This window comes from Manacus vitellinus, unplaced genomic scaffold, assembly GCF_001715985.3.
Source record: "Manacus vitellinus isolate BGI_N305 unplaced genomic scaffold, ASM171598v3 scaffold_6_pilon, whole genome shotgun sequence".
Classification (NCBI taxonomy): domain Eukaryota; kingdom Metazoa; phylum Chordata; class Aves; order Passeriformes; family Pipridae; genus Manacus; species Manacus vitellinus.
Window position 1 is genome coordinate 20,222,927 of NW_021940750.1, and position 12,538 is coordinate 20,235,464.

The 12,538-nt window shown below is 45.8% G+C and overlaps 2 protein-coding genes across 3 annotated transcripts in view; one reads left to right on the plus strand and one right to left on the minus strand.

Annotated features, from left to right (window-relative positions):
- Nucleotides 1-5,216, minus strand: part of TGFB3 (transforming growth factor beta 3) — a 21,545-nt gene extending 16,329 nt beyond the window's left edge. The window contains exon 1 of the mRNA XM_029964133.1: nucleotides 4,664-5,216. Within this exon, the coding sequence (XP_029819993.1) occupies nucleotides 4,664-5,216 (553 nt within the window). The remainder of the gene's footprint in view (nucleotides 1-4,663) is intronic.
- IFT43 (intraflagellar transport 43) overlaps nucleotides 5,155-12,538 on the plus strand; it is a 42,720-nt gene continuing 35,336 nt past the window's right edge. The window contains exons 1-2 of one of the 2 annotated variants that reach the window (XM_029964239.1): nucleotides 5,155-5,411; nucleotides 11,140-11,169. In XM_029964239.1, coding sequence (XP_029820099.1) covers nucleotides 5,331-5,411; nucleotides 11,140-11,169 — 111 coding nt within the window. In that variant the 5' untranslated portion in view covers nucleotides 5,155-5,330. The remainder of the gene's footprint in view (nucleotides 5,412-11,139; nucleotides 11,170-12,538) is intronic. The other variant, XM_029964240.1, reaches the window with a different exon arrangement.

The window sequence follows — 12,538 nt, forward strand, 5'->3', positions numbered from 1 at the left end:
TTGCCCTCACCTGGACCCTGCCCCAGGCGAGCAGGGACTCCCGGCCCCACTACCCAGTGCTTCTCCTGGGGCAAGCAGAAGGGCAGCCCCTGAGCCGGCGAGGCTCCTGGAGCCAGGTGGCAGCTTTGTGCCTTCCCAACCATGGCAGCCGCTCGAAGCACTGCCAGTGGTCTGGTGATGTGCTGGGAAAGTGGTGCAGTGACAGCTGCTGCTGGACTATGGGCTAGGTGGGAGCTGGGCAGAACTCCCTGCGGAAGCAAGTCCTGGATCTTCATGCTCTGGGATAGGTGGGCTCCAGGCGCATGTGACCCCTGTGCCTGAAGCAGTGGTGTCCAGCAACAGTGCATCTGGAAACACCAGGCACAGCTGCAGGGAGCCTTCCCTCGCCTACATGTTCAGGGGCCTGGGGCAGGGAGAGTACTGGCAGCTCAGAGACCAGTGGCTCACTCACAGTGTGGAAGAGGTTGACAGGAAATCCATTGGGCACCTGGGGGTGCTGGATGCCTGTTGAGCCCATTCCCTGCAGCTCTGAGAAGACAAAACAGTGGGCTGCTCACTGTTTGCTTGTGCTTTGCTTGGGGAAGAGGAATTTGAGCTCCTTGATGGAGCAGACAAAGATGTAACAAGATCTAGTGGCTCTAAGATGATGTCAGGGAAATCACAACTTGGAATAAGGTGCAAATTCTGAGTGCTGACGTTAACAATCTATGGAGTATTTTAACGTAGATTGGGATGGATGTTTCTAGAGCTCCCCAGGCACTTCTGAAATGAATTTTGGATGCTTTTCTGCACTGGGACCTCCTCTACTCTGTGTTAGGTTGGAGGTCACACTAAATGCAGTAGAACTGATTGCTTTGGACTTCAGTAATCCATTTACTATGGTGCCGTATGGTGAATTATTAGTTAAGATGGAGATAAGTACAGAAATTATAAGAAATTAAGAGAGTTCCCCAGAGGCTGGTCCCAGGCCCAGGTTTTATTAATGATCTTGGCATGCCAAAATGGATGTGCTAATGAAATTGGCTGCTTATCCAAAACTAGGAGGCATTGTCAATACAGGGGAGCACTGGGTGTAAGCAAATTCGAAGGCTGACACAGTAGAAATTGGATGAATGCAATAGTACAAAATGTAAGGTTATGTTGTTAATGGCTGCAATCAGATTTTTCTATTACAAGTTGACAGTGGGGACTTACTGCTTGGAAATAATAGCAGATGTAGGTGTGGTGCTAGTAGATGTAGGTATGGTGGACTACTCACTTTCTGCTCCAGGTGTTGCTCTGTGGGATGAGAGAGGTGTGGAATCTCCGTGGTCTGACATTCAGTGGAACCAACACTGGTGGTTGCAAGTAGCAGTCACTAACAGTTTGCACATCTTGGACATGCTGGAATCCAGCTAGGCTGAGGGAGAGCCTGACATGGCTACTGAACGTGTGAGTGTCATAGGAAATATTTCACACCTGGCAACTCAGGCTGGGGTTTGACAGTCTGAGCTGGAGCAGATGTAACCCGAACAGCATCTGTTCCTGTGGAGATCAAGACAGGCAAATGCATGGGCCTTTGCTGCCTGTCAAAGCCTGTCAAAGCCCCTTCCTCCCTTCCAGAGGGAGGAACCTCTTGTTTGAAACTTTGCAATTGTTAGGAGATTTTGTTCTGGAGCCCACAGAAATAAGAGAATATTTGCAGTTATTTCCCTCCTGCAAAACCCCATAAAAATGAGGTAAATCCTTTGAGGTGCGTGGAGAAAAAACTGCAGAAAAATCAAACTGAGATGCTTGGAGCTGCCAGTGTGCTGCTAGTGTGGAGCAGCCTACAGCAACAGTTTTTGCTGAGCACTTTGCTTCCCAGTGGAAGCTTACTGTTTTTAGTGAATTGGCCCATGTCAAAATCAGGAATCTGGCTGGCTGCCCGATGTGAGGATTGGGTGAGGAGGAAAGGCACAGCACTGTGTCACTTGTTGCAACTGGAATTGCCCTGTGTCCCATAAATCTTACTGCTGCCAGGGAGCTACTTAACAAAACCTTTGGCCACTGTGAATAAGGTGGTCATTGTGCTACCATGTCAGCTTTCCACCATAGCTGCAGCTTTAACTACACATGGGTGCCCTCTCTCTAAAGGTGGTCTAGGACCAGAAGCATATGGGAGTGCTCAAGTGTGATTGCTTTCCCAGACTCTCATGGCTTTCTCATGGGTAGGAGGACCAGACACAAGCTCTATTCATACATCTGTCCAGTCAAGGGGTAATCAACAGTAAACAGTGCTAGTGGGGGACTCTGTTAGTCCTATTCTGCATGATCAGGTTTGGGTTGAAACCAGATGGAGAGAGTCCATGCTTAGATGTAAGAACTTGTCCGTGAAAGGAATGCTTGTGTAGTTCTTACTTGCTGTTCAGATGAGAGGGGGTGGCAGCAGTGTGATTTATAGTGAGAGCAAAACTGAACAAGTAAGGCAGACTGAGACCTGAGAATATACCTGGAACTCTACACTGGGAAAGAGAAACCCTGGCACCACAGGCTTGAACTGGACAGGAAGCAAGCACAAAAAATGGCTTTGGATAATCACAGCAGCACCAGACGTTTGTCCTGCTACCTGGCTCCTTCTCAGTAGGTTGAGTGGAGCTGCTCTAGGCCCAAGGTCAAATGATGCCTGTGGTTTCACGAGTAGGACAGAGGAGAATTAAATTATTCAGAAAAGGTGACCCCAATGCTTAAAGCAAGCAAGATCTATTTTAGCCACAACACGAAACAATGGATGAAAACTCCTTTATCCCCATTGCCCTCCCTAAGCAGGCAGAACTGTGTCAGGGTGGGTAACAAACCCCATTTCAATAAACTGAGTCCGGAGGGACTCAAAGCAGGACAGATTTTGGGTTTCATTCTTTCTACACATCTGCTCTTTTCTCCTATTGAGAATCTCTTAATTCAGAAGTCAAAGTTCTGAGGCAAGGCTCAATTCCCCAAGTGCTTAAATGTTTTCTTTCCTGCACATGGACTGTGCCCTTCCTCTATTTGCCTGAGACTTCTGTCCCTGGGGTGGGCAGCAAGCAGCACACAGAGTGTCTTGAGGGGAGCTGGGAAGTGGATGTGGGATGGTGTCTGGGATGAGGACCTGGAGGAATTGTGAGATGGAGCTTGGAGAGGGGGGGCAGTTCCAAACAGGTGAACCTGCTGTTCCTGCTGCTTCATGATCTACCTGTCCAGGATGGCCCCGGGTACTGTCTTTACGCTGCCTCCAGTAGGAACACACTGCCAGCTACCTGTCTGGGGCCACAATGCTGGCAGTGCACTCCTACCCAAGGATTCCCACCTCAGGGATGCCCTCCAGCTTTAGCAGACATTGCTCTGGGTGCTATCATGCTCCTCTTGGGATGCTGTTTTTCTGATCAAGGTCAGCTGTAAGTGTATGCCTGTACTTGGACATCCTGCAGTGGTTACTGTAACCCCAGAGCCACAGTCCCCTCTATCTCCTGGCATCTGTGTAGCTGCATTGTTGCAGCAGCTCTTTGTAGGAGTGGGTGGGAACTGGGAAATGCAGGGCCATATTCCCGTGGCCCTGGTGGTGAAGCATGGGCTAGGTGAAAACTGCCCTCTATACTTCATGAATATTTGAATCTGTAATTAAAACAGAAGCACAAAGTATCTGGAAGATCATAATTTCACAAAGCCCAACGAGCCTGGCTTCAAAAAAGGAAAATCATGTCTCACTTACCGAATTCCTTAAACATGTCAAGGTTTGTAAAGAGAGATAATATCTTTTATTAGGCCAATTGATATAGCTGGAAAAAACACACAAGCTTTCAGGCACAGAAACACTTCTTGTATGTTTTTTCCAGCCATATCAGTTGGTCTAATAAAAAGTTATTACCTCTGCCCACAAATCTTGTTTCACTTAGTCCTTAGATCATCACAGCACAACTTGAACATGTCAGTAAGGAACGGAAAAAAGGAGAATTATTTGATACAATTTATTTAGACTTCTGAAAGTTCCTCAGCCAAACCATGAGCTGCTACTAAAGCTAAGCAGGTAGGGAGTGAAATCTCATGCCTTTAGTAATAGGTATTCTTGGAAGGCTTAAAAGTTTAGGGTTACACAGTCAATTTTCATCATGGCAAAGTATTAACAGTGTAGTTGGTGGTGTGGTACAGTTCTTTATTGTTGCAGCAGAATAAATGAATGACAATTACTTAGATTAATGAGGATGGTTGAAGATTCTGAGGAATGTGAGATGCCAGAAAAAATATAAGCAAATGGACAAAGCACTGGAAAACTGAATGTTTATTTAACATATGGAGCTAAAAACAGATCTATTTACAATTAATCTATACATCTGTCCAGTCAAGAAACAGACTGGGGACGTTTTATGCAGCTCAGTGGAAATCTCTGCACAACTCATGCTTGCGAGGCACGTGTGTAATGATCGTTGTGCTTATATTTGATCCTTGGGACTGCTTCCACTTGCACTCTGGAGACCGGCTGCCCCATCTGGAAAGCAGTGTTAGAGAGCCAGAGAGAACTGGGAAGAGCATCACCAGCGATGAGGAGACTTGGCAGAAGCCTCTGTGAGGAGACAAATCTGCAAGGCTGGGATTATTTGCCTTAGTGGGAACTTAAAAAGTGTCTACGGGCAAAAAGCTGTAGAAGACGGAGTGGAAGGCTGTTCCTGACCTGCCCCACTGCACGTGGGATTAAAACCGGGTAACAGAGCACCTGCATGACGTATTGCAGCACTGCCGTCACCGGCGGTCAGGCCAAGGTTTAAGGATTGCCAGGGCGCTGGATGTTGCCGTGGCTGTCCGGAGCTCCTGGCGCGCAGTTCAGTGCCGGCTGTCTCTGCCGGGCCGCGGTCGCCGGGGCGGACGGGGCGGCTAGTGCGCCGGAACCCGGCCGGCGGCGCGGATGGGGTGAGGCTGAAGCCGAGAGCGAGCGGGGCGCGCGCGACGGTGGGGCGTCGCCGGGGGTGAGCGGGCCGGGTGAGGCCGGCCTCTCCGAAGCGCGGCGCGGGCTTTAGGCGGTCCGGGACGGAGCGCGGGGCGGAGGGCACCCGGCGGGGAGGCGGCTTGGGCGCCCCCTGAGTACCGCCCGCCGGTTGGCTGCCGTGCGCCGGCCGCCGGGTCCTTAGCAGCCGCCTGGCGTGGCGGGAGGCGGCCGCGGGGTGAACACCTGCGACTGTGATGCCTTTGCGCCACATATGAGGGCACCGCGCCTCGCTGCGGGGCATGGCGCGACGGCACAGCCGTGCCTTGCCTTCTACCCCCTGCTCTGAAACAGCTTTTATCAGTAACCCTGTGCCCTCCGCTCTTTCGTATCTCCCCCTGTGCTCCAGATACTAAAGATGGGACGTCGAGCCCGCCAGGACCTCTTGGCAGATGAAAATCTCATCAGGAAGAATTCCCCGTCTGCTTGTCTTGGAGAGGTGGGTGTACTGTCAGGAGAACCTGTAATTTATCCTGCTGGTGACTCCAGAGGAAGAATCTTCATTTCTTTCCTGCGTGGTGTGCTCTGTCCTTTGAAGCTTGTCCTTAGAGTTGGGACCCGTGTGACTGCCTGTCCCTTTCCTGGTGTTGCCCTTTGCGTGATGTGTAGTTTTCACACAGGACCATATTCAGGGCTATGGTCTCTTATGTGTGAAGTATGGAGAGTAGTATCATACAGGACTTGGGCCCTCTCCCTCCTGTGCGTGCATACCTTCCCAATATTTTGATTCCCAGAATTAAAATATGAGCAGGCATATCATTTTGTGACCAGTTTTGCCACCATCTGTGGAAGCAAGACAGAGTACAGGTAAACAGATGCCTTACTTTTGTGCTTTGCTTTTGCTAGAGGCAGAGTACAGTATCTGATGTGGCCACTATAAAGTTTGTGTAGTGATGCTCTTTTTCCTTTCCTCCGTGCACAGGCTACAAAGGTCATGCTAGGAGCCAGCTTTGCAGCATCTGAGACTTTGTCTTGTGGGTAATAATGTGCAAACTCAGTTTCCGCTTCTCTTTGGAGGAAAACGTTTGTTCAGAATCTGTTCTATCAGTACATCTTCAAATGGTAGAAGGGGGTCTGGAACCCCTCTTTCTCAGGAGAGTGAGGCAACATCCTCTTGTATCCAGAAATATGAGAACTGTTTCTATTCACTTTCTTGCTTAGTGCTGCAGAATGCTCAAATTCTACCTGGAATTTTGCTCTTGGATGTTAGCATGGCTTCTCCACAGGCCTCTCCAGCTGGAAGGAGCACTTCTCAAGAAATGACATAGAGATTTTGCTCCTTGATATTTTCAAATGGACAAAAGTGTCATCAGAGTTCCACCTTATTGACAACAGTGATATTTGTTTAAATGAGGTGATGCTTAACTTTTTGCAGTGCCAGTCATAGTCTCCAGCATACCATATTCTTGGCTTCTTTAAATTTCAAACCCATTTTGTCCTGCCAGCCACCTTGGCTCCAAGTGTGCTTCAAGCTGCTCTGCTCAGAGCCCTAGGGCCTTCTGCCTTGGAATTGGCTACTCCCTGATCGTCCGTGCTGTGACAAAACTTTCCATTTACACTGAGTAGTTGTGTCCCAGCCATCTGTGATGAAATGGTTTGCTGAGGGGGAATAATTCCTTCGAGACCCTGGGATGCTGTTGAAAATACACTTTAATGGCTTAGCTTACAATAATGCCTCATAGAGCAGGCTTTTTTCTTCTGGAGAAAGTATGCTCTTTTCTTTTAGTAGACATAATGGAGAATCATGTCCCACCTATGCATTCTCCCCTCCTCAGATGTGCTGTAGGCATTTAGGATGGAGGGAATATGGAGAAGATGTAATTTAAGAAATAGAAATAACCATGGGCCTCGTGGGCAAAAACAGTCTTAAAGAAACCAGATGGTCATTTAAGGGGGTGTAATCATTGCTTGGCCTCCAGATTAGGGTGGCTCACTGTCAGATTGTTCTCTTACTGGCACTGGCCGTCCTAGTTCATAGGCTGATTCCCTGGTTTGAAAGAGACTGGGGTGTTATGTAAGGGTACAGCTGATTGACTGTAAGTTACTGCAGTTGCGCTTGGTGTGTCTCATCACAGCCATTGTAACAGCTGGGAAAAGATCATAGGGACTCCAGTCCTTGGGCACCCCTGGAAAGGACTAAGAAATAGTTACAGTGTTCGGTTTGGCTTTTCAGCAGCAGAAGGGTGAGGCCTTCCACGCCTTACAACATTCAAATATGTTATTACTGGATCTGAACCACCAGGAAGAATTGTTTGTGTCAATAGTTTCTCTTCAGACAGGTCTTTGTTGCTAAATGTTTCTGTTAATTGAAAACCTTGGAGCTACTGGAGGAGAGACAAAATCCACTCTAAATAATCGTCAGCTTTTCCTTTGCTCAGGAATTGGAGGCTTTTCATACATGACCATATTTGATACCAAAGTGAGCATTTAATAGAACTAATATTGTTTTTTCCTTCACTGTAGATTGGAAATCACCTTTTACTTTTCTGGAAGCTTGACCTTGGCTTGCTTTTAAGTGGTGGGGTCAGCTGTTACAATGGATGTCTCACTCAGCCATCTGGTCTTTCAGCATAAGAGATTTTATTCTTATTACTGATTTTGAAGACAAAGGGGTTTGTCTTTAACCTTTGCCATATTCACAACTTCAGTTTCGCATTCAGGATGGTGATTCTACCTATAAAGGTTCCTCAGGGTTTTAAAAATGGTTTAATTCATTTTGACTCTTTCTTTTTTAGTTCCATGCCAATCCACTCAGTTTCCCCCCAGCTCAAATTTCTGGTATGAACATACCGTTTGTGCTATTGTTTTGGTCTTCTCATGACACTGGGAAACATCCAGGAAGTCTTTTCCAGGCAGACCAGCTTGCTTGAAGGAAGCAAAAAGTACCTGTCTATCCATGTTTCAACATTTGGGCTTATTATAATGAAATTCACTTTGAGGGGGAACAATTAATGTAGTTAAAAAGATCTTTGTTTTGAAGTCAATAGGCAAATCATCTGACTTGGAGCATAGATCTTATCAGGTTACTGCTGATCTCTCCTTGACCTGGGCTCCCCCTTCCAAAAGAGACTCCAAACTGTGTGTCTTTGCTCACAAATGCGTTGTTAAAACTCCCTTCTCTGGGCCCAACTCTAATGTCTTGTGCCTTGTAGCCCAATATACTTCCCTCGAGCTCTATGAAGACAGTCTGATATCTCAGTATCTTTTCAGCGCCTGTTATGTGTATGTATCTCCCACAATAATATTCTTAACTATAGCAGCAAATCTGTAATTCCTCTGCCCAGGTCTTTATTTGGCAATTCCCATTCCTGTGTGGAAGTACCTGCATTATCTTCAAATGTAGACCTCTGTCTCCTGAAGGGGCTCACAAAAGGTCACAAAGCTCACAGTCTGCCATCTGACATGCAGAGCATTCCTGCCTTTTCAGAAGTACAAGTACTAACAACACTGCTGCTATGTATTATTTCGCGAGGCAAGAAGGAACATGATTATTTGCTGTAATTGATGCATCCTCCTGCAGCAAAGGCTGTGCATGTACCTTGCCTTCAGAGCTCCTTGGCAAATTGACAGGCACTTCTTGCGCACCCAGGGGAATATGCTTCAAGTGGGAATTCCTAGAGATAAATCTGCTAGCTGCATGCCAGAACTCCAGATTTCAAACATTCATTTTCAGAGGGACAGAGGCCTTACCCATCCTCTGACTTGATGTGTTACATTTACTCATTCTGATGGTATCAAGTTTTTGACAAAATGGGAGAAACTCAAGCTGGTCATGTTATTTGTATAATGGGAGAGACAGATCATATAATGAGATCTGTTGAAGATCTTTGCTAGCCCATCCTAACAGGACTTCTGCACACTTCTGTAGAATGAAAGTCAAACCTATTTCCTGGCTCTAACATCACTGCACCCAAAAGCCTGAATGCCTGATGACATCCACCAGAAGAAGATGTTTGGCCAGGTTTGGAGCTCTCAATGAGATTGATTTGGAAAACTGAGTGGAAAAGCCTTTTTTAAAAATATATCAGCAAACTTTTCCTTTTCTGTGTCTTATCTCAATGAGAGTGAACTATTTGTTGTTCCATAAGAAATCTGTATGCAGAAATATTGTAATGTTATCCAGCTTCCACAGTCTGTTTTCTCTTCGTCCCATGGTGACAGGATTCCCTTGGGATCTTGTTCACGAGTCCCTTGGTTTCTTCCTCTTACAACCTCAATATGATTTTGCCAGCGTGTCTCTGGTGGCACTTTGTAGATCCTTTGAGTGGAGACTACTTTAATATGCAATATATCAGCCTCCAGGATGAGGGTTTTCCAGACTATGTCGAGAGCATCTCCACACAGATACGACAAGGTCACTTTAGATCAGGGTTTTCCCACAAATCAAGTTCCCTGCTGGTTCTCTTCCCCATGTTTCACCACAGCCTGGGAAGAGGCTCTGTACTTTCAATTCTGAAAGTATGTTTTTCTCTTGTTATCTGACCTGGCATTTGTGAGCTTGCCTATGTAGCTGTGGTCCTTGGGTGATAGTTAAAAAGTGAGCATTTCTATGCTGTAAAAAATACCTTAATCAGGGTACATTCATGTGGACAGACAAAAGCTTGGGCCATCTCCACTGTACATTGGAAGGATGTTCCCACAGGTGAATTTTGCAAAGCAGCTGTCTGGACTTCTACCACCCAGTTTACAAACACTCCTGGCAGTGATTCTTTAGGCTGATATCCAGGCATCTTTTACATAGGATTCCATTATCTAACCCAAATGAATAAACAAGACAAAAAATGAATTGCTGAGGGTGAAATCCACGTGGAAGATTGCTCAAAGTAGTTATTTAAATGCTTTTCCAACATGTGTTGTCCAGCTGGATTTTCTTCTGTGCTAGAGCAAGTCTTAGACCACTCGGACTCTGTATATCCAGAGAAGCTTAGATCATGTTGGGCCCCACAGAGGCCTTTCTGCTTTTGGATGTGGGATCAAGTGAGTCCCTGGCTGATAGATACACACTTCCAACAGGTTTTTACCAGTTGGGCAAATCCGATCTCATTTGTGCTGCTCATTGATATGGATACTTTTGTGCTCCAGCTGTCCTAACCTGCATGTAGCCTCCCTCTGCTCTTGTCCTAGTAAGACTATAAGAACAGATGACAAGACAGACAGTAAGTGAACTCAGATACCAAACCACTTTAGTCAGAGATTTGCAATTGATGAACCACATGGCTTCTGTGTTCCACAGGAGAGATGAGGCAGTCCAGAAGAAAAGTCATGTGGGTTAGTGGCGTTTTTCCAGCTGTCCTATGTGTATGCCTGGTGCAGGGTCATAGGTCAATCTAGGATACCCTAGATTCTCTCCCTTGGTGATTCTGAACACTGTGATTTCTAGAATAGCATAGAGCTTACGGGGTTCTTAATTGCCTCCTTGCATTTGGTGTCTGACAACAGCGGTTTTTGCCACTGGTGGTGCTGATAGTCTGCTCATCTGAAAGGTTCTCAGCCAGTTTGCAACTTTCACAGTGATTAACAGGCTGCTTTCCTTGAGTTACTCATCTAGGCTGCTTTCCTTGAGTTACTCATCTACCCCACAACCAAGCTACTCCCCTATACTACAGTGTTAGCTAAACATCATCTGCTAAAGCAAACACTGTTCTCAGCTATGCCTGTCTTATGCTAACTGCTACAGCTCCTGCTCTCAGGGGAGGATCTGAGGTTGTCTTGAGAAATAGTAGGTCCTGAAAAAGGCTGCAGCCTACTACAGTATATAACCCCTAGTATGACTGGTCCAGCATAATTTCTGGTCTCTGGCATGGCTGGAGTGACTATCCATACAAATCTTTCAGGCATCCTACACACTTGAATAATTTGGGATTTTTCATTCTATAGGGAGAATGAACTAAGTCTGTTCTCTTCTTGCTCATGTTTCTTTTCAAGGTCTGCTACTGTCAGACCTTCCTGCCATTGCAGTCAAACATTCCTGCTTTAAGTATCACAGTTGGTTTATGCATAAATGACTGGATATAAAATGGTACAATGGTGGGATTAATTTTGTGAATAAGGTTGCAAAGCATGTACTGCAAGAAAGCCAGAAATGTCGCTCTTCAAGCTTTTTGTGCAGGCTTCCATAGTGCTTCCTTTTAACTTCTTTCTTTCTTTTTCCCTCCTGATCCTTCTAGGATGAAGACTCTGAGGAAAAGGTTGACCATGTAAGACTAGAGGCTTTCTAGGTAGATGCTGGCTCCTCTGAAGGGGACTAGTAGGACTAACGTATTATGTGTCTGGAGACTACCTTAAAAAGGTACTCTAGTATTGGAGAATAAGACAAAGTTTGCCTCAGATGCAGTGCCTTTCCTGCACCCTCTTTTCCTGTTGCTGAGAGGTTTTAATTATCTTTGTAACAGCTACTTTTATCAGCTGCTGCATCTTGTTTTGAGGTCACAGATGTATATGTGGCCACTGGAAAGATGCTCTATTTTCATTTAATAGTCAGGGCAGCAATTAGTTAATAGAATACAAAACCTGACTGAGCCTAAGTTGCTGTCCAGTACGGTTAGGTTGCTCCCATAACATGAAAACTTGTCTTCAGGGATGATGAAGTCTTGCTGGTGTCCCAGAGGAGAAGGCCAGCCAGTAGTAACAAGGATGTATGCCTTTGTATTTTCTACAAGTCTTCTTTTTATTGTGCCAGGTTTGGAATGCCAGTATGTGTAGTTAATAGGATGTCATAATGCTTCTTACCAGGCTCCTTTTATACAGGGAGAAGGAATACACATATCCTTTCTCATCCTGCAGCAAAGCTAAAATACATCTCAGCATTCATTTAGCATTAGATGCTGTTCAGATCAACCTGAGAACTTCTACCTGTTTCTGTTAAAGTCTTTGGGCCTTGCACTCTTCATAATGGTGGAATGGGTGTTGCCTAATTTTTCCTGCCTTGAGTTACTCTCTGTATATGTCAGACAATTAAATCACCCTCTTCTGTACTCTTTAATTCCTCCTGCTGAAGCACCACCCCAGTATGGATAGCATAGTAGATTCATTTGTGAAATTTAAAGCCCAGAAAAGAAACCTGTATCACCCATCTCATTAATTCTGGCCTCAGAAGGGTATAGTCATCACAAGGAGTCAAGACTATTCAAATTATCTCAGTTTTCTCTTGGTAGTGTAAGAGATGATATTGTGGGAAAGATCCACTGGGTTTATTTGGCAGTAATGGATGGTTCAGGACTATGCCCAGAGCACTTTTCCATTTATCAGGCAAAGAGACCTCCCACTGATGGGTATAGTTTTGGGGACTGGTTGCCTAAGAGAAATTTTTCCTGATAATTGATATAATTTCCTCCCCCCCTCGCTGGAACCAGTCCTTACAGTCATTTCACTGGAACTAATTCCACCTCCATAGAGTGCCCTAAGTCATTGATTCCCAAAGTCTGCTGTTGAATGCTGACTGGTCACATGCCACAGGCGCCTTCTTGCTCCTGGCTGCTAAATTTCATTAAAATAACTAAACTGATGTGACTCTTCCACATGAGCAATTGTTGTTGCAATTGTTATGCAATGGTGCCTGGCAAGGAG